At 39.1% G+C, this 23,057-nt stretch overlaps 1 protein-coding gene across 7 annotated transcripts in view; it reads left to right on the top strand.

The window, feature by feature from the left end:
• Positions 1-23,057, top strand: part of BICD1 (BICD cargo adaptor 1) — a gene marked incomplete at its 5' end in the record, with an annotated part of 189,234 nt that overhangs the window by 68,376 nt on the left and 97,801 nt on the right. For all 7 annotated transcript variants that reach the window (XR_014794512.1, XM_084877852.1, XM_084877851.1 and 4 more), the window contains one exon: positions 6,016-6,228. Coding sequence is in view for 6 of the 7 variants with exons in the window: in XM_084877852.1 (XP_084733978.1) it covers positions 6,016-6,228 (213 nt within the window). The remainder of the gene's footprint in view (positions 1-6,015; positions 6,229-23,057) is intronic.

Raw genomic sequence — 23,057 nt, 5'->3', positions numbered from 1 at the left:
ACACTGCTGAATACTCAGTGTCTAAAGCAGTATCTGTTACAGTTCTCTGTAAATATTGTTGAATGAAGGAACAAATGAATGAATGAGTGAATTTTAGTATTTCAAATAAAAAATATTTTGTCTAATGTCCGTGGGTGACCTACCCTGTTTCCCCGAAAATAAGACAGTGTCTTATATTAATTTTTTCTCCCAAAGTTGCGCTAGGTCTTATTTTCAGGGGATGTCTTATCTTTCCATGCGTTAGGTCTTATTTTCGGGGAAACACGGTAGTACACTGTTCTGCCACAAATTTTAATGAAAGAATGAAAATTCTATAACCAAGGACACAGACTTTAAAGATAATGATATTACTAAATATGCTAGCCAAACTTTATTTCTTTTATCTTTCATATTATGGAGAATAGTAAGTATGAAGGTTTTGCTTAACAGCTAACATACTGTCCTGAACATGAAATGTTAAAAATATCAGTTTTCTTTGGATTCTGAAGTCATGGGAGTGGAAGGAGAAAAACCAAGATGCTTATTATAGAGCTAATTGGACTTACTCTGCTACATAATTTACAGCAACTGTGACACATGGCAGTGGAATATATTAAAGCAGCATTATGCACTTGTAGCTACACACATGAGGAGAAATCATAATGCATTCTAAAATTATTTAGAAATATCAGCTTACCTCAGTTAATTTTAAATAAAACTTACCCATGAAATGATTGCAGTGTCTAAAAGGAATTTGCTGTCTGGACAAAATACAGCTAGAAGCATGACTACCTTAGGGTTGCCTATAAATAGAAATGGAAGGTAGTTTTGTGATTTCTGCCAAGAATGCAGCTTCAATAGCCTTAGAAAAGGTTGTTTCTCTTCTCTTGGGCTCAGCATTGCTGGGATGTACTTGGACTGGTGGTGGAGGAGGGAGGTACCTGACAGAGCAGGGCGTGTCTGATAGTCAACCTTCACAATTGGCCAAATGATAGGTGCAGTTGGCAGTCATGCCCAATTTTAGTTACTAACAAATAGGAATTAGGTAAAGTAGGGGTGTGTTCTCCCTTACCCTCTCTTTCCAACATGCAGATATTTTCTGAATAGTGTTAGTTATCAGTAAATTTGGAAATGCAGATTGTTGGGCATTTATTTGTAGGCTGTGCAGGATTGGTATTATTTTTCTATTTTAAGTAAAAATGTCCTCGCATAACCTTTCATCCTTTCATTGGTTTTAAAATCAGGTCCAAGGCAGGACCAAATTCTTCATCTAAAAAATGACTAATTTTGGAAACCTATATGTTCAGTGAAGGTTTCTAAGCTGCAATAGATATGAGTTAAAGATTCATCACAATTATTATATTTGCAATTTTAGTTTTGATACTCTTTTGGGAAAATGTATTCTGGGAATATGTATGAAATTTAAAGCTTTCCACTTGTGCAGGATCCAGATATGTTCGCTTGCTGTCAAGACCGTAGGGGTTGTTTTTAGCGATCAGGCGACCATTGCCTGTGTGCTGAGAATAATGTGAGAGCCGTAGACCATCTGAGTCTATTGACTTGACTCAGGCAGAATAAAGAAAAATGGCCCCGTTGAGGTTCTTTATAACATAGAAGCAGGGAAGTAGTTGTGAAAAGGAAACTCGCTTAAAGTTTGACACACAGTTCAAGCTCATTTTATTTTATTTAAAAAATATTTTTATTGATTTCAGAGAGGAAGGGAGAGGGACAGAGCAATAAAAACATCAATGATGATAGAGAATCATTGATTGGCTGTCTCCTGCATCCACTCACCCTCTCACCCCCCACAACCGGAAATCAAACCATAACCTCCTGGTTCATAGGTTGATACTCAACCTCCGAGCCATCCAGCCAGGCCATGCTAATTTAAAATTGTCCTGATACTTGACTGTAGAATCAGGGTTCCTTTGCCGGGGAGAGTCTGCTGAAGACTTTCCCAGGTCACGTGGGGAGGTTCCTTCCAGAACTCTCTCTTGTCCCCAAAGGCTTTTGATGTAGTGAATTCAGACTTGACCTTACAGAATCTGACCATTACTGATGGAAAAGTAATGTAAACATCATTTCCAAAAATAATTTTTCACCTATTCATGAGTCAGTATGCTTTTTTCCACATGTGGAAATTTGGCTTTTCAAATAAGTTCTTTCTATCCAGAGGCTGAAAGCCTAACACCAGCAGTAGCTCGCTTTGTACAGGTGAACATCAATCCTGGAATATTTCTTCCTTAGTTGATGCTTAGTAACCATCCTTTAATTTTGATCCATGTCGAATTAAAAAAAAAATATAATTGATTTCAAAGAGGAAGGGAGAGGGAGAGAGAGATAGAAACATCAATGATGAGAGAGATCATTGAATGGCTGCCTTCTGCATGCCCCACACTGGGGATAAAGCCCAAAACCTAGGGATGTGCCCTTGACTGGGAATAGAACCTGGGACCTTTCAGTCCACAGGCTGATGCTCTATCCACTGAGCAAAGCCAGCTAGGGCCATGTTGAGATTTTTTTTTTAAGTTTTTAAAAATATAGCCAAAACCAGTTTGGCTCAATGGATAGAGCGTCGGCTTGGGGACTGAAGGGTCCCGGGTTTGATTCCGGTCAAGGGCATGTACCTTGGTTGTGGGCATATCCCCAGTAGGGGGTGTGCAAGAAGCAGCTGATCGATGACTTTCTCTCATCGATGTTTCTAACTCTCTATCTCTCTCCCTTCCTCTCTGTACAAAATCAATAAAATATATTATATATATATATATATATATATATATATATATATATATATATATTATTGATTTTTCATAGAGAGGAAAGGAGAGGGACAGATAGTCAGAAACATCGATCAGCTGCCTCTTGCACACCCCCCACTGGGCATGTGTCCGCCATCAAGGTACATGCCCTTGACCGGAATAGAACCTGGGACCTTTCAGTCCGCAGGCCGACGCTTCATCCACTGAGCCAGACCGGTTTCGGCCCATGTCGAGATTTTAAGGGGGATAGTTTATTGAGACATGGGTTTTCAGATTAGTATATATTTTTTAAATTTCTGTTTCTATGAGTTTAATTTGGAGAAGAGTACCAGATTGTCTTTGGAATCACTAAATCCAGCCATCTCCTCCTGACTTTTACAATGTCCTTATAATGACTAACATATACCTTCCTGCCTTCAGGTTTGTAACAAATGTGAAACTGAGTTTCAAAGGTTCATTCCTGCCTTATTTCCTCATGGACTATACATAGCCCAGAAGCATCATCTTATGACATTTTAAAATTTCAAAATGTAATAGCACAGGTTACATAATAAAGCCATAGTACTTCTAACTGAATATAGTATCCCTTTGGAGTTTGCGCACATACATTTTTTATAACCCTGTGTGCCAGTATTTTCGCAGATCTATCAATTTCTTTAGGGCAGAGATTTCACTTATTTTCAAATAGCGCTAGACCCAGAAAAAAGTTATAAAAATATTACCCTGAATTTCATTGTGCCCTTTACATAGCTTCTCCAAATGTTAACATCTTACATAACTATAATCTAATTATGGAAACAACATGGACACTGATATAATAATATTAACCAATAAAAGTCATTTATTTCAGTTTTGCCAATTGTCTTACTAATGTCTTTTTGTAGGTCCAGGACCCTACAGTGCATTTAATTGTCATGTTTTCTTATTCTCATCTAGTCTGGCAGGAGTCTTTCTCTATTTTTTCTAACTTCAATACTTGGAAGAGTCCTGGCCAGTCATTTTGTAGAATGTTGCCCAGTTTGGGTTTATTTTATTTCTTTATGCTAAGAATTGGCTTATGCGTGTTTGGCAAGAGTATCACAGAAGCAATGCTGTGCTCTCTCAGTGTATTATATCAGAGGGTACATGTTATATCAATATGTCTCATTGCTTGTAGTCTAACTATTGGGAGAAGATGCTTTAAAACTGTGCAGATGTCCTGTTTCTCATCATAGTTTTTGTCTGTTAATTTTATAGTCCACCGATAATTCTTACCTGCAACAGTTATTACTTGGTGTTTGCCAGACGCTGATATATTTTATTTCTATAATTCCTTCAAATTTATTAATTAGAATTCTATAAGAGCTATTTCTTCCCTCATTTATTCAGTTATTATATCAATGTGGACTTGCGGATACTTGCTCATGTATTATACTTCATTACTATATTTATTTTGTTGCCCACGTTATCTCATCTTTGGCTATGGGGTGCCCCTTCACGTAGGCTCTTATGTCTCCTGATATAGCCCCATTATTTAAAAAAAAAAAAAAAAAAAAGGTATTTTGTTACTTAATCTTTTGGAACTACAAGATGCACCAAGTTCATTTTGCTCTAGTATAGGAATTGGTCTTTTTTCTAAATACCTCTAGTTCTTTTCATTGGAGATTGATATTTAGGAACAAAATTTTGGTGCAAGGTATGCTCATTGCTACTGGTATGTCATTACTTCTATGCCCTCGCAGTTGACAAGGCTATGAAGTATGTATATGTATATAAACCCCTCTCTTTCTCTGCCTATCTACTTATCTATCTCTCAATATTTATCTACCTATTAAAGGCTATAAGTTCATTCTGATGCTTCTAATTAGGACCCAATACCACTAGTTTCCTTCTAGACATCTCCTCTTCCTTGTTTGCAACTCCTTTCTCCAACACTGAGAGATCTGGCTTTCATTATCTGTATTATATTTACTTATTTGCTCAACTCTTGTTTACGTCTGAAGGAGTTTCAGCCCTAGCCGGTTTGGCTCAGTGGATAGAGCATTGACCTGTGGGCCAAAGGGTCCCTGGTTTGATTCTGGTCAAGGGCACATACCTTGATTGCAGGCTCCTCCCTGGCCCAGGCCCTGGTTGGGGTGCCTGCAGGAGGCAACCAATTGGTGTGTTTCTCACACATAGATATTTCTCTCTGTCTTGCCATTTCTATTCGACTCTCAGATCAATGGAAAAATATCCTCAGGTGAGCATTAACAACAACATAAAGTTTCAGAATAGTGATTTCTAAATTCTTGTGAGGAAAAAAATATATGAACTAGACAGTAGTGTTAGGGTACAGTTCGTTTTGTCTTTAGCTTTGTAATATATAGTAAAAATACTGATTTCCAAAATTGTTCAGATTAAGTCTTTTCCCCTCCACCCCTTTTAGTGTAATTATGTTGTTCATTTGCAATACAGCCAGGCTCATTGGTTGTTGTGCTCCATTTGGGTTCCCCTGACACATGGAGGTTGACTTTAATTATCATTTATTGGGGAGGTATGTGAAACATTACTTTAGTTCTCAGAGTCAGAATTATATGGAAAGGCATACTCAGAAAACTACCACCCCCGCCCCTTGTATCACATTTCATTCCTTCATTCTTTCTACCCCCTTCTCACTCACCTCCTGCATATCACCAATTTCATTAGTTTCTGATTTATTATTCTGTTTTTCCTCTTGCACAAATAAGTAGCTACCTATATGTCTCCTTATACATTGACTATATTTCAAAGTCTTTTTGCGGTACAGGCAATTTGAATGCGGTTTGATGATTTTGTCTTAAGGGTACTGCTCAAGATTGGTGTATCCTTACTGCTAATATATTAGGAAGCTAATGAAACTATTGCTTTCTTCCTTGAAAAATATTTTGGGGATTTTTTTTTTCTAGAATGAAAATGAGAACATGGATTTAAATGGACTCATTAGCACTGAACTATCTGTTTCTTAGGATTTGTAAACAAACAAAAAAGGTAATTTAAAGCAAGCAACAATGTTTAAGCAGCAATGTTTTTCAGGTTTTCCTTAACCTAATATATATTTAACAAGACATTTAAAATTTAGTTTTCCTTATTAATTGAATTTGAATTATTTTAAATATCAATGAAAGCTGCTAGACTGTTCTATTAAAGAAAATGTAGTTTTGCTTCAGGATGTCTTGCAGATCAGCTCTTCTTACAAGCAAAGCATTTCCCTAAGCCTGTGTACTAGCATTCTTTGGGGCATTTCATTGTGAACTCTTTTTTCTTTGCAAATGCTCTGCAGGCCTTTGGGCAGTCCTACTCCATCCACCGGAAAGTTGCTGAGGATGGAGAGACGCGGGAGGAGACGCTGCTGCAGGAGTCGGCCTCGAAGGAAGCGTACTACCTGGGGAAGATCTTGGAGATGCAGAACGAGCTGAAGCAGAGCCGGGCTGTGGTCACTAACATTCAGGCAGAGAACGAGAGGCTGACCGCCGTGGTGCAGGACCTGAAGGAGGTAAACAAGCACCTGCGAGCAGTCTGGGGGCAAGAGAAATGAGATCAAGTTCTGTCAGGGGAGCTATATTAAGCAAGAAGCACCTAAAACCAATGATAGCACCTTTCCAGCAATTTTAGTGAAATGGCAGCTTGTTCTGAGATGAGCTTCTCTCTTATGGTTCGTTAAGGACTAAAACATTTGTTTACTGAGTATTTGGGAATTGGGCTTGCTGCTTCTGCAAAGGTGTTTAAAAAATATAGTACTTGGCTGGCATAGCTCAGTGGTTGAGTGTTGACCCATGAACCGGGAGGTCACTGTTCGATTCCCAGTCAGGACACTTGCCCAGGTTGCAGGTTCAATCCCCAGTTGGGTGTGTGAGGAGGCAGCCCATCAATGATTCTCTCTCATCATTGATATTTCTATCTTCCTCTCTGAAGTCAATAAAATATATATAGCTGAAACCGGTTTGGCTCAGTGGATAGAGCATCAGCCTGCGGACTGAAGGGTCCCAGGTTTGATTCCGGTCAAGGGCATTCATCTTGGTTGCGGGCATATCCCCAGTGGGGGGTGTGCAGGAGGCAGCTGATCGATGTTTCTCTCTCATTGATGTTTCTAACTCTCTATCCCTTTCCCTTTTCTCTCTGTAAAAAATCAATAAAATATATTCTAAAAATATATTAAAAAAAAAAAAAATATATATATATATATATATATATATATATATATATATATATATATATATATAGAGAGAGAGAGAGAGAGAGAGAGAGAGAGAGAGAGAGAGAGAGAGAGAAACACCTTAACACTTCTCTCCCCTTTCCCTGTTGTAACACGCAGTGGAGAATGGTTGGCTGTGATGCTCTGTGTCGGCCCTGATTCAAAATGACAGTGAGGTTATCTCAAGACTTTGCACTGGGCAGAGAGATGTCGGGGGAGTTTTCTTAGAAACTGCCATGCAGAACCATAGACTGTTTCTCTGGTTGTAGACAAGGCAGCAGATTAGAGCTGGTATGTGTTAGGTCTGGGAGCCTGCCTTCCTGGACTCCCTGTTTCACTCCAGCTTTCCCACCACTGCATCACGCGCCAGACCACTTTGGGATAGGCAGGGTCCGTCCGCCAGTGATGTTGTGGACACAGAGAGCCAAAGGCAGCCTCATTCACCAAATCCTGTTAAGAGCATTTTTGGAAACTTCATAGTAAATCATTCACTCCAGTTTTTTTTATTTATTTTTTTATAAAATATATTTTATTGATTTTTTACAGAGAGGAAGAGAGAGGGATAGAGAGTCAGAAACATCGATGAGAGAGAAACATCGATCAGCTGCCTCTTGCACACCCCCTACCGGGGATGTGCCCGCAACCAATGTACATGCCCTTGACCGGAATCGAACCTGGGACCTTTCAGTCCGCAGACCGACGCTCTACCGCTGAGCCAAACCGGCTTCGGCTGACTCCAGTTTTGATATGGAAGCTGCGGAAGAGGTGCTGATATCCTCGAATTACGACACCAGTGCAGCAGAGGTTGACCAACAGGTGTTAAGTCCACTACCGAGTGGGCTTATTAACTGAACATTTTAGTAGTAGAAAAAGGTAGGATGAAACCATGTTAATGTTGTGAAATGCAGTAGAAGTAATCCACTGATGTGTTTCTTAAAATCAGTTATAAATAGCATTTCGTTATTTTGCGATATGTTATCCAGAATTTATTGGAATTTAATCAGTAATTTTCATATATTACACATATCCATATTATAATGAATTTATTGAACATCTACAGTAAGGTATCTGCTTTGCCCAATTCATTATTTTTGGACATATCCAAATATAGTCGTATGATTTGTGGAGACAGAGAAAGGAGCCAACCAAGGAGAAGTTAGTATTCTTAGCACTTAAGTGCTAAGATTGTAAGACAGTTTTCAGGAAGTGATGCTTTGCCTCACTTCCCTTAGCTGCAAATGATTGTTAAAAACCCAACTGCTCTCCAGTTCTTTATCTGCTGCATCTCTCTGTGCTGGACTTGGGCATCACTTGCTTACCCTTTGGAGTGCCAGCCCTTGCTCCTCCTCCTGAGGAATTACCAGTCCCCCTTCCTATTCCAAGCTTCCCTATGAGACAGGGGTCCACTGCAGAAGGTCATATAGTGACATAGACCACCCTCCTTGATTAAACAAGTTACTGAACATCCACAGGAGGCAATCTCAGCAGCGTGAGCAGCAGATTCACATGGCAAGATAGCAGAGAGGGTGTGACATGAGCAACGTGAGGGCCAAGTGCACACGCATGCAGGCGGTTTGTGCAGAACTGTGACCAATGAGCCAAGCAGTTATGACGGCCGGTTGGATGGATCCTCAAAGCTGCACATCCCTGCAGTTACAGAGCTGCAGCTGAGGACGGGGCAGAGAATCCAGAGATGTTTTTCTGTTGAGCCAACACAGCAGTGATTGACAGAGCATCCTCACACTGTGCTTGAGTGCAGTTTCCAATGAGTAGATCTATAATAAGCAGGAGTTGGTAATTATGAATGAGGGTGTAAGTGAGGAATAAAGCGAGGCATCAAAGGCAAAAAGAAACTGAGTTTTTTATTCAGATCAGTTCTCCAATTTTAGTGACCATCCGAATCACCTAGAGCAGTGTTTCCCAAAATGTGGTACGTGTACCCCCAGGGGTACGGGAAGAGTTTGGTAGGGGTACACGTTGCACTGGAGTTTGGTGGGGATATGCACTGCACTGTGCTTAGCTGTGCCTAGTTCTACGTTCTCATGAGTACTAGGGATACTCGGCGTTACGAAAATTATACAAGGGGTACACATATGTCAAAAGTTTGGGAAACACTGACCTAGAGAACTCATCAGAGATGAGTCCTGGGCCCCACTCCCAGAGGGTCTGGGTCGGCAGGTCTCAGCAGGATTCAATAATTTTTAATAAGTTCACGCACATGGATCTGTGGCCGTTGCTCTGGATACCACACTTAGAACCACTCATTTAGATGTGTTGGCTAAGCAAAAGCTGGGAAAGGGAGTATCATAGGATCATAATTTAGGGAATTGCTGAAAGTACCTTAATCTCCTGAATGAATCACTTGGTTATAGTCCTTTGATATCTGCCTTTTCAGTAGTTATTTGCAATAAGAGAATAACTTGTTACATGCTACATTTTTAATCTCAAATAACACAAGGCTATTTAGCTGATGAATGTATTCATTCAGGTTTGTGAGGTAACTAAAAGGAAAAAAAAAGGCAAGTTGTTGGTTGGTTTCCTAGTCTTCTGAGTGTGCCAACAATGTAATTTGTTGATGTTTTCTTGGCTGGGCTAAAAGCTAGTGGTATCATTACACCCCAAGGCCTGCTGTTTTTCATCTATGCCTCATGTTTTAATGTAGCTAATAAAACTAATGCTAATATTTAGAACTGACTCCATTTATAAAAGGAGAAAAGGAATAACTTCTATTTTTTGATGTATTGATCCAGACTTTTGATGACTGGTTTAAATTAAAATTCCAGATCTGTTTTATTGTAGGCTCAATTTTATTTATTTTTCACATTCTGGGCATTGACTGTTGTATAGTGATTGCAAGAAAGATTTTGAAACAAACAAACAAAAAAATCATGACATGATGGAAACATGGGAAACAGACAAAAGTAACCAATGCAAAATGTAGTAAATCATCAGCTTGACAGATGCTGTGTGAATTTAATCATTGAATTAAGGGAGTCATATTTACTTACTGAGAGGACTCATCTCTTCAATAAGATTGTTGGTAATGGCAAAGGCATATGTGTTTGTATATGTGGTGTGTGAATTATGGAAGCTCTATACGTATGTTTGCATGAATGTATGTACATGTCTATAATTACAAGGTCAAATTTTCCTCTATAAATGGTAGGTATAAGATAATATAGTGGAAAAAATGGTAAATTTTCTGAATTAGAGTTAGAAAATCAATATTTAGTCTCAACTCTGTTAAAAGTTTTAGAATTTTATTCATGGCATTTATAAAGATTATTTGAGTATGTAGTAAATATATAATAAACATAAATTCTTGTCATTGGTAACTTTCTGCACATTTCATTAAAATATTGTTGAAGATATCACTTATTATGTAGATCCATTTTCTTAAGTTAAAGAAATGTTAGATAAATATCTCTTTGAATTTGTTACCTTGAAAATTCTTCCTGTTGAGATATGAACCTAGATGTTTCATATAAATCTTCTCATCTTTAAACATTTTATCAGTCTTATTGTATATATCTTTAATGGAAAACTGCTTTAAGTAATTTTTTAAAGTATAGGAAGTATTTTAAAAATCACCCAAATCAAAGAACCAAATTAGCAGTTAATCTTAACCAAATTAGGAGTTAATCCTACAGGGCCAGTAATAGAGGAGAAAAAAAAAAAAATCCTTGGATTGCCTTGATAGGCATCATTTTGCTGAGAGCTTAACAAGAACAGATAGATTACTATAGTGCCGAAGCAGTAACTAGTAAACACATTGGAATTTCATATTTTTAAATCTCCAAACTATAGGTCTTAACATACTAGAAGATAGCCTGAACAGGCTTATTTGGACAATATTTATTGAACACTTACTTGGCACTAAGTTAAACTAAAATCCACATTGATGAAATCACAAAATAGGATAGTGAAACTTCTAATACTACTGAGTAGTCTCAATTGTTAATAAGATAAATCAGAATTTACTGCAATATTTACAAAGTATACAATGCACTTATGCCAGTATTCCTAACCAGAACTGGTGTTTATGTAAAAAAAGAGATGTCACAGAAGATGGACCCCCTTGGATGGAAAGCAGAAGATTGGAGTGCTAAACTGGATTATTGACTTTAGTAGAGAATAAGTCTATACTTTAAAGTGCAAATAGCTGAATGTTTATTGACTGCCAGCAATGTGCCAGGCACTGTTCTAAATTCTTAAAAAAAAAAAATCTTTATTGTTCATATTATTACAAATGTTCTTCATTTCCGCCCCCCCCCTCCATTGCTCCCCTCCACCAGATTTCCACCCCACACTCTGCCCTTTCCCCACTCCCCATTGTCCTCATCCTTAGGTGCACAGTTTATGTTCAATCTCTTCCTACACCCCCCTCTCCCCTTTTCCCTGAGAATCGTCAGTTCACTCCCCTTCATACCTCTGAATCTATTATATTCAGCAGTTAATATTGTTCATCAGATTTTTTAAATTCCCTTGGTTTTTAGATTCACTTGTTGATAGTTACGTATTTGTTGTTCATAGTTTTTATCTTTATTTACTTTCTCTTCTGAAAGAACCCCCTTCAGCAATTCATATAATTCTGGTTTGGCAGTGATGAACTCCTTTAGCTTTTTTTTTTTTTATTAGTGAAGCTCTTTATCTGGCCTTCGATTCTGAGTGATAGCTTTGCTGGGTAGATTATTTTTGGCTGTAGGTTCTTACTATTCATCACCTTGAATATTTCTTGCCATTCCCATCTGGCCTGCATAGTTTCTGTTGAGAAATCAGCTAACAATCGTATAGGTGTTCCTTTATAGGTAACTACCTGCTTTTTTCTTGCTGCTTTTAATATTCTCTCTTTGTCTTTTGCTCTTGGCATTTTAATTATGATGTGTCTTGGTGTGGTCTTCTTTGGATTCCTTTTGTTTGGAGTTCTGTGTGCTTCCTGGACTTGTAAGTCTAATTCTTTCACCAGGTGGGGGAAGTTTTCTGTCACTATTTCTTTCAGTATGTTTTTGATATCTTGCTCTCTCTCATCTTCTGGGACCCCCATAATTCTGATGTTGGTTTGCTTGAAGTTGTCCTTACATTATTTTCAACTTTCTGGATTGTCTTGTCTTCTTGCTTCTGCAGAGGAGTGTCTTCTGGCTCTTTATGTTCCAAATCTTTTACTTGATTCTTGCGATCTTCCATTCTGTTTTTAGGACTCTGTATAATATTTTTTATTTCAGACAATGTATTCTTTATTTCTTGTCGATCCCTTATTATTTCTTTTTGATCCCTTATTAGTTCTTGTTGATCCCTTTTCATATCCTCATAGGTCTTATCAATCTTTTCTAGGAAATTCTTGAAAAACCTTATAAGCGTGGTTTTGAAATCTATATCCAGTCTCTTTTTTCCTCCATTTCTTTTGTTTGTGATCTATTTCCTTGTCTTGGAATTTTCACAGCTTCCCTGAGTTGGTAGGGTGGCTTTGTGTGCTAAGGTGTCCTATATGGTTCAGTGAGTCAGCCTCCCAGTTACCTGAGGTGGACAGTCTTGGTGTAGCCCTTTGTGGGCTATGTGTGCAATCTTGTTGTTAAGCCTTGCTTGTTGGTATCACTGGGAAGCGTTGATCTCCAAGCCAATTGGCTATGAGGATCAGAAGTGTCTCAGCTAGGAGGGTTTCTGTATTCTACTTGAATGGGGCAGAGTCTTGGGGTGGCACAGACAAGCTATGCTGAATCCCGCACAATTGGTTGCAGACAAGCTTTAGATTCCTGTCTGCCCCTCCCTAGGAGAGTCCTACTGGCAGCGAATGAGGAAGCTAGCCACTGGAAGGGCTTCTGTGCTCCTCTTGTATGGGGCAGAGTCTTGGATGGTGCAGACAAGTTTTATTCAGCCCCTCCCTACAAGGGTCTGGTTTCTGAGTCCCGCAGTAATGGCTGCTGGCTTCACACACCTCCGAGAGATCTCTGCCCACTGCCCGACAGTCTGGCCTCTCCCTGTCTGGGGCTGTCTATCAGCGCAATAGGGTGATTCTGTTTTCCTCTCGAACAAGAAAGCCAGCTGCGCATTAGCTGTCCACCCTCTCCGCGCATGGAGTAAGCTGGCAGTGACCTCGGCCCGCCCTCTCTGCGCTCTGCAAGCAAGCCGGCAGCGAACTCTGCAGCCGCCTTTTCGCAATCACAGTTCTCCGCACCTTCTTATAATAGTTCCTGAGGTTCAGCTCGCCTTCTTTCTCCTTCCCAGATGGTAGAGCCTCCTCTCAGCCAGCCGTCTGGCGCTTCAGGGTGATGTTTCGCCTGTTTTTCAGTTCTAAATTCAAATTTGTTGTGGCAGGCTGCATTCGGGTGTCTACCCTATGCCGCCATCTTGGTTTCTCCTGTTCTAAATTCTTATATCAACCCTATTGAGGTAGGTCCTATTATTACAATATATCATCTCACTTTACGGATGAGGCAGGTGAATCACAGAGCGGTCAAGTAACTTGTCCAAAGCACATGGGTGATAAGTGACAATCCAGGATCTGAACTCAGGAATCCTGGCTGTGATCTAGACACCCCCGAGCCATGTCACTGTAGTCGCCAAGAGCACAAGTTTCCCTTTTCTGAACCTTGCCTCAAGCTAATGAAATTTCTGGCACAATATCTGAAGCTTTAGTACAATAGCTATATTTCAAACTTGTTGGTAATATTTTACTGGGATATGGCCATTTAATATTTTAAAATATGCCTGTGGCTGAATTTCCAGAAATCTCTTATTATGCCAACATTTTAGAACTATGTCTACTGTATCCTAAGGAATCCACACCTATAAGCGTTTAGGGTGCGAGTGTACCAATAGTGATTATTTGGTTAAGGTTAATAACACTTTACCAGTAGACCTGAATGGTCACGTTGCCTTTTCTCAGACATGTCTAACACTATGGAGAAGATGAACTGTGAGTCCTCTTAAGAAAGGAGCTCTTTTATCTGTCATTTATCTTTGTATCTCCAGCATCCAGCATAATGCCTGGTCAAAAGCAGACATTAAAAAATAATGTTTGTTGAATTGAATTTGAACTGGAAACAAACAAACAAACAAACAAACAAACACTACTACTAGATTTGAATTTCAGCTGTGCCACCCACCAGCTGTTGATATGGACAGGTTATTTTTGTTCTCTGCCAGTAAGCTTCACTTTCCTTACTTCTAACATGGAGATGATAATACTAAAATCCAGGTCCTATGCCTCTTACAATGGAGATACCAAATTACTGTAATTCCCTGCCTTCCAAATCCCTCCCAAAGCTGCCCTCTGTTGCTTGGCAGCACTAAGTATTAAACTGCTCCTTTTTGTTCAGTGAGAAGTTGACCCCTACAATTTTTACCAGCTGGCCATATTTCTAAACTCTGGATTTATAGAGAACACACTTTTTTTTTTTTTTTTTTTTTTTTTTTTTTTTTTATAGCTGATTTTTTTAAATTTTTTTTAATTTTTATTTTTTTATTTATTTTTTAAAAATATATTTTATTGATTTTTTTGACCCCCTCCCTCCCTCCCACACATCCCCTCCCTCCCCAGAGTTTTGTGTCCATTGGTTGCACTTATATGCATGTATACAAGTCCTTCGGTTGATCTATTATCTCCCCCAGATCTTCCTCCCGTCCCCGCTGTAACTTGACAGTCTACTTGTTGATATACTGTCTCTATATCTATCTTATGGTTCATCAGTTTATAATGTTCTTTATTATCCACAAATGAGTGAGGTCATGTGGTGTTTCTCTTTCATTGATTGGCTTATTTCACTCAGCATGATGTTCTCCAATTCCATCCAGGATGCTGCAAAGAGAACACACTTTAAAAACTTCTTACTCTACTTGACAATTTTAGTTCATGCTCAGCAGCTTCAAATATTTGAAGAAGTAGTGGCTGACATCCTGGCACCAAAAGAACTATTTTGTCTTCTCTGTTTCAGGATAAACATATCTAGACCCATTAACACGTCCTCATGTAACATGGTTGCAGGATGCTTGAGCATCCTGGTTATGACCTTCTTAGACTGGCATCCAGTGTCTCTTAAAAATGGGTCTTTGTTTTTTAAAAAGCACGATGCTATTGACTGTCCTTACTCTTGTTGGGAATCTTTGACATTTTGAAGCATTGGACTTAAAATGTTTTGTCTTTGGTTTTTATATTTTTGTATTTTCAGCCTTGCGGTCATGCATTCATTCATTCAGCAGAGGTCTCCTCAGTGCTTACTTACTGTAAGCCAGATGCCTGGGAAACTGTAGTGCCCCAATTTCAGTGTTTAGAAACTATTTCCCTCTACTCTTTAGTATCATAGAAATAGAAAGAGATCTGTTTTAGACAACATTCATATGTTCAAACCTAATTCCTAATGCTATGGTATTTGGAGGTGGGGCTTTGGGGAAGTGATTAGGTCATGAGAGTGGGGCCATCATGAATGGGGTGGGAGTGTCCTTATAAAGGACATCTAAGAGAGCTCCCTTGCCCCTTCCACCATGTGAGGACACAGTGAGAAGACGTCCATCTGTGAACCAGGAAGCGGGCCCTCATCTGATACAGCACCTGTTGGCACTTGGATCTTCAACTTCCCAGCCTCCAGAGCTGTGAGAATAAATGCCTGTCACTTAAGCGACCAGCCTGTGGTATTTTGTTGTAGCAGTCCAAATAGGCTAGGATAACATGCAACATTTTGTATAGTAATATCACATAACACATCTTAGTCTCTCATTAAACCTGCAAATAAATGGCCCTGCTGTGACTGAGTAAATGAAAAACATCATTTAAACAGCAATTAGAAGCCATGGACCCCAGCCACCAGCACATATTCACCTTGTTCCATGGAGAGCTCTTCAGCCAGTCTTTAAACATCTGTTTGCTTCTATTGTATCAATGGTGGTGTGGTAAGAATGTAGAATTATAAATCAGGGAATCTGAGTTTAGGTCCTAACTGCACCATTTACCGGTTGTGTGATTAAACTTATTATTTACTATAAAACCATTATAATAACACCTGTCCTATTCCCTATGATTTTTATGAAGATAAATACTTTTCATGAAAGTAATTTATAAGGATTAGAGGATTATGTAAGTGTTATTTATTGTTTGAAAGTCTGGTAACCAGACTTACACACTGCAAGACAGAAACAATACGTTAGAAAGATGCATTGGGATAGAGGGAGAGGCCCCAGCACCTTCTGACAGTAGGAAGAAGTAGTGGCTGACATCCTGGCACCAAAAGAATAAATAGCACATATTTAAAGGCCCGTAGGTTGGAAGAGGAGGGCTGTCTGGGTGACCTTATTATCAGCGTAAATAACCTTTCATACCTGGCTGGTTCTTGAAAGGGTCACTGCATTGCTACTCAGTACAATATTGAATGTGCTTACTGATGACCCGTGTCATGGGGAAAAGGTTAAACTCTGTAATTAACGCATCCAACAAATAACCAAGCTTTTTTTTTTTTAAAATATAGCCTTTGATGTTTCTGGCCGAATAATTGGTTAGTGGGATGAAATTGACATTTCCAACTGATGGATGTTTTTACCATTCCCTACAGGCGTGACGTGGGTAGGTAGAGCCAGGAAGCTACATCCCACTTCCTCTCCTGCTCCCCGTACTTGTTGGGGACGGACCTCACAATGCACCTCTGGAATGATGCAACATACCAAACAGTAAAGAATTATCACTGTTTTTAATTAGTCTAAGTAAATAATAGTATCATAGCTCACATTTATGATAGTTTATCGTAGGCACTTTACATTCATTATCTCTCTTAATTCTCTCAAAAAACTTTCAAGGCATCTCCCGTTTCTCTCTCCTCTTTCAGGAGAGGCAAAGAGAGGATAAACAGCGTGTCCAACAAGTAGTGAAGCTGGTGCCCTAACCATGTTAGTGCCTGCTTATTGGCTGTTTGATTCCACTAGCTAAAGCTGTCTTTTGGTTGAAAGTTCTTTCCAACCTGTGCTGAACCTAATACTACACGAGTAAATAAATACCCCTATGACCATCATCAGGAATTTGAAAGCAGGGTTTGACAATATACAGATAAGTCACCTTTGAATAATTGTGATTTGATTGTGCTTTTGGGAAATATAAGTTACATAAATAGGTTTGTTTGTGGGATTAGTTTAATTGTAGATACAGAAATTTTTTGGTGTATAGTCTATGAATTTAATACATATGTAGACCCATGTAACCCCAGCTACAATCAAGATGCAGAATAGTTTCATCACCCCAAAACCTCACCTGTATTGTGCTATTCCTTTGTCATCATACCCTCCTGATCCCAACCTCTGGTAACCAATCATCAGTTCTCTATCACTACAGTTTTGTCTTTTTAAGAATGTTATGTAAATGAAATTTTACAATATGTAATCTCTCTCAGCATTAGTGCCTATGAGATTTCATCTAAGTTGTTGCATTATCATTAATTTGTTCCTTTCTCTTGCCAAATAATATTTCACTGTATGGGTATACTACAATTTTGCTCTTTCTTAAACATATATTTTTTTAAATGATTTCAGAGAAAGGAACAGATAGGGAGAGAGATAGAAACTTTATGATGCATTTTGAGTTGACTGTTGTAAAAGATTTCAGGTTTCAATAGAAGTTTTTTTTTTTTTTTTTTTTTTTGTTGTTGTTTTTCATATGTGTCCAATTGTCCCATTGCCATTTGTTGAAAGACTAGTTTTTCTCCATTGAAAAATTTTACACCTTTGTCAAAGCAATTGGCCACATTTGTTTGAGTTTATTTCTAGATTCTGTTCCGGTGATCTATATGTCTATCCCAACATGGCTAATACCATGTTGTCATGAAGTCAGAGAAAATAGGAAGCCAGGTCACTTAGGTAATGCCTTTGAGACCATTGAAAAGAGTTTGGCTTTCACTATGAGTGAAGTAGGAGCTATTGGAAACTGTTGCGCAAAGGAGTGATGTGACTTTAATGAGGACAGGATAAGAATAGGAGGTTAGTGCAGTCATCCAGATATGAGAAAATGATGGTTTGGGCCAGGATGACAGGAGGTGGTGAAAAGAGGTCACCGATATTCAGAATACATTTTGAGAGAAGAACCAACATGACTCACTCATGGGTTGGATGAGAATATGAGATGAGAAGAAAAGGTAACAGGAAGTCCAAGCATTTTAGCTTGACCAACTTGAAAATTGAGATGGAAAAAGCTTCAGGCAAAACAGGTTTTAGGAGAGAAGATCAGAAGTTAATTTTTAGGCATGTTAAGTTTTAAATTCCAATTAGCCTTCCAAATGCAGATGTTGAATGGGTAGTGGAAGATGAGGGCTGAGAGTGTGAGAGAACAATCTGGGGAGAGAACTATAAATTTCGGAATTATCAGCAGATAGATGCTATTTCAGACTTATCACTGAGATCACCAAGGCAGGATGTGTAAATAGAAAAGAGAAGGGCCCAAGCATTGAGCCCTAGGCTACCTCAGCAGTGAGATATTGGGGATAAGAAGTGACATTAAAAATAATAGTGAACCTGTATGACCCTATTAACCAATGCCGCCCCCATACAATTTTATTATAAAATTTAATAATAATAATAGTTATTATTAATAATGAGGTAGAAAGAAAACAAACAGAATGCTTCCCATACACCAAATGAAAAAAGTGATGTCTACAAGGGAAGTGATCAATATTGAAAATGCTCCTAAGAATCAAATAAGATGAGGAAACAGAATTGACCACTGGATTTAGCAAGATGCGGTCATTGGTCACCTCATTTAGAGAAGTTTCTCTGGAGTAGTGGGACCAAAAGCCTGATTAGAGTAGGTTTTAGAGAGAATTAAAGGAGAAGAGTTGGAGACAGAATAGAGGCAACTTTTTCAGGAACTGGTTTTCTTTGCAGAGGACCAAAGAAAGGAGGTAACCATGGGGTAAAAATAGGCTCAAGACAAAAGGATTTTTAAAAAATTTGTTTTAAGATTAATGAAATAATTGCATATGGGACTGCCGATTGCTGATGTGTATGAACCAGTGGGGAAGGAAACTTTGATGATGTAAAAGGAAAAGGGGAAAATGCCTGGAGCACTGATTTCCATGCATGAAGAAGAAAGGAATAGGATCTGGTGCAAAAATGGAGGGATTGCCTTTGGGAAGGAGCAAGGTGCTGAGAAAATCTCTGTCAGTGCCTGGAAAAGCGGATATGTGGATGCAGATGTGTGTACCTGAGTAGGTGTGAATGAAGAGAAAGAAGCCTTTGAAAGTCCTCTTCAGGCCACTTCAGTTTCCTCACTGAAGCAGGAAGCAAGGTCAGCAGCTGAGAGGGCAGAGGGGAGGAGGTGTTGGGAATTTAAGGAGAAAAAAGTGGTGAGATAGTCACCTGGGAGAGTGAGCCACTAAGGTATTAGCATGGGCCAAAGCAGAAGGAGAAGGTCCCTCAAGAGGAGGAATTCCAGGGGTCGAGGTCATCTATGGGAATATTGAGAAGCCAGGAATTGAGACCAGAAGTTCTGGAGATGTTGACAACAAGCCAGGAGCTGAAGCCTCGGAGCAATGAGGAGGAACGAGTTGGTGTTTGGTAGGGGACAGTAACCATGCTGGTAGTGGACAGTGGATAGTGACTGTCATGACCTTGTCACAGTAGAAGCTACTGTTAATTTGTTTCCCCAAAAATGTACATGCACCAGCTTAAAAAGAAATCTCATGATGACCCGAAATTTAAAGCATAGGAGTTTTGGGGAAGGAAAGGGGGAGAATGGTTTTGAAAGCAGTCAACCAGGCCAGCACCAGAGAGAGCTGCTGGGGAAATAGTGTGCCCAGGGGAGAGGTAGTTTCCATTAAAACAAGAAGGATGTGCATTATACATATCTGAAGATCTCCTTACTGCCTGCTGTAATCCCATTCGCTCAGTCAGTGACCATCGATTACACTGCATGCATTGCTCTAAGGAGCACATACACTTCATTCTCTTTTTGAGGATTATAAATATTTTTTCCGTGATTTGGAAAGTTGCATTATTATATTTTCCAATGAGAAACAATACAGTAGCTTTTGTGATAACTCTCAAGATGAAGTCCCTTTAGCCTTATTCTGTGGAGGTAATGAGGACCTGCATTTTCATAATCCCAAACATTTGGGGGAAACTTCAGAAATGAAAACAAGTAAATATTTTCAACATCCAGATGTTGGACATCATTTGCACTCGGCTGCAGAATAGTACCGTTTTTGTTTGTCACTCTTTTTCCTACACTAGACAATAACAAGGGGCATAAACTTCTGGACTGATAATAACAGTTACATCAACTTCCTTTGTAATTGTCAGTCATTAAACTAGTGCCAAATGAAGAATTAAATCGGAAACCACAAGGAAGGTCAAGCTAAAGTTAGAAACAGTGAAAGATCATTCATGTCTCATGCGGGCTGTAGAAATGGCATCTCTGGAGCTGACACTGGTAAAATAAAGTCTTTTTTTTAAAGGAATCTTGCATAGTCTCTTTACTTTTTTTTTTTAAAGGATAATTAAGTTTTTATCAGTTACCTTTTATCTTTTATAATTTAAAAATAAAAAATAATGAAAGACAGCCTATTTTCTAAAAATGTAGAATTGGTATGGTATATAGAAGAAAAAAATTTTCATATATATATATATATATATATATATATATATATATATATATATATGAATTTCTTCTTTCCTTCCCTTCCTTCATCCCTCCTCCTCCCAGGCCTTGCTCCCTTCCTTTTCCCATCTTGTGAAAAAGGTCAAACTCCAGTTTTCTACATCTTGGAATATAGGAATAAAGGTCTGTGCACAATTCACTTCATATATATTGATTCTTGGACTAAAAATAGCTTGATTCAGTTTCAGGCTTTTTCTCCCACCCAAGCTCAGGTTTTGCTCCCTGTGCAGTCTATGTGGAAGGAATAGTAATGCACAATCAGCATCCTAGCTGGAATGCTTAGTGGACAATTTTAATTTTTTTTTTTTTTTTTTTACATCTTGACCTCTATTTCCAAAGAATATTCTGGTTGGCAGATCTAGCCTGATTAAGATTCTGTTCAGGCATTTAATTCTCCCAAGGGAATTTATGGCTCAATTTAACAATCAAAGATACCTCAATCTACTCAGAACCTAATTTCTTGAAGGTTATAGAAAATTTGTACTTGAGCAAGTCAGAAAGAGCAAATTAAGGAGTGAGTTTAGTGATATAATAAATTCTGGTATATATCTTGGGTTAACCTTTTTAATGCTTAACCAACAAAGATGTTTTTAAAAATAAATATTCTAGACCAATTATGCTAGAGTGATAATAGACCCAAACTTTGGCTTTCAGTTTGACTTACAGAAAAATACCCTGCATCCCAGAAGAAAGGCTATCTACTGACTGACTCCTTAACTGCTTTTGGAAATAGACTTTTTCCAACACATTGCACCAAATCACAGGCTAAAAACAGCTGATATTCTTGGGAATATAGGACCTGGGCATCTTCCTCCTCATCACCTGTTCAATAATAAAAATACTTAGATTTAGACATAATAGTCTGATAGAGTTTTGGTTTTACCAAAACAATTTTTTTCCAAAAGCAGAATTGTAACTAACAGTCTTCTGAGCTTATCACAGTGGACAAAACCTCACCACCTGCATTACATCAAAGAAATCTAGAATATCAAAATGTGTTTCCTGATGGGCTTTGGCACACAATATAGTCCCAGGGTTGTTTTTGTTTTTATTTCTTGATATATTATTAATTTTTAATACATATTTATTGAGGGAGAAAGAGATAGAAACATCAGTGATGAGAGAGAATCATTGACTAGCTGCCTCCTGCATACCTCCTACTGGGGATCGAGCCCGCAACCCGGGCATGTGCCCTTGATCGGAATTGAACTTGGGACCCTTCAGTCGGTAGGCTGACGCTCTATCCGCTGCGCCAAACAGCCAGGGCTAGAGTTGTTTTTAAACAACGAGGGAAGATTTGGCTACGTGTATAAAGAAGGGGCCAGCAACCATTTTCTGGATGGCAAAATATTTATTATATTAGAACGAAGGATATAAAAGAACCTGTCAAGATAACAATACCCCTCTCACTCCCAAGGGTTACTGATAATGAAACTGGGCCTTGAGAGTAATAAAAGTCTCGCATCTTTATTTGAATCAATCTTTCATTGGCATTGCTTACAATGAAATGTTCCAATGTCTTATTTTCTCCCTTATCATCTCCTTAAGGAGTTTTTAGATATCCCTCCCCCAATTGCTGCAAAATTAAATATTGAGGAATGAGAGTTTGCAGGGTAAGGCCGTATTCGTTTTCTGTGGCTGCTGGAACAATGTACTTCAAGTTTTGTGGCTTCAAACAACACAGATGGATTCTCCTATTGTTCGGAGGCCAAACGTCCGCAGATGACTGGGCTAAGGTCAAGGTGTTGGCAAGGCCGTGCTCCCTGTTGGAGGCAGGTGTGGAATGTCCGGTTCCTCTTCCAGTTTCCTCTTTTTTCCAGCTTCTAGAAGGGCATCCTTCGTTTTCTTGGGCTGCTGGCCCTTCCTCCATCTTTGGAGCCAGCAGTGTGTCTGTGTCAACTTCTCTGCCTCCCTCTTATAAGGACACTGTGATTACACTTCATCTCAAATCCATAATCTCACCTGTCAAGTCTGTTGCCATATAAGGTAACATTCACAGGTTCCAGGACTAAGACCTGGATATCTTTGGGGGGGTGGGAGGGAGAGAGGGATCATTCAGCCCACCACAGGTGTGATATCTCACCTTACTGGAAATGCATGTTCTAGACCAGTGGCCGGCAAACCACGGTTCACGAGCCACATGCGGCTCTTTGGCCCCTTGAGTGTGGCTCTTCCACAAAATACCACGTGTGGGCGCGCACATACAGTGTGACTGAAACTTCGTGGCCCATGTGCAGGGCAAGTTTTTGGCCATGGTGAGTCTATTTTGAAGAAGTGATTCTAACGCCAAGCCACACTCAAGGGGCCAAAGAGCTGCATGTGGCTCGAGAGCCATGTTGTGCCAACAACTGTTCTAGACTATAGGAAGGAAGGAAGGAAGGAAGGAAGGAAGGAAGGAAGGAAGGAAGGAAGGAAGGAAGGAAGGAAAAGGAATAAAAAATAAATATGTAACTTTGACTAGTTATCAATTCTTCATTATATCTTTATTTGGTGCACTTGCCATTAA

This window comes from Pipistrellus hanaki, assembly GCF_964339955.1.
Source record: "Pipistrellus hanaki genome assembly, chromosome: 3".
Classification (NCBI taxonomy): Eukaryota; Metazoa; Chordata; class Mammalia; order Chiroptera; family Vespertilionidae; genus Pipistrellus; species Pipistrellus hanaki.
This window is presented reverse-complemented; position numbering and strand designations above follow the sequence as displayed.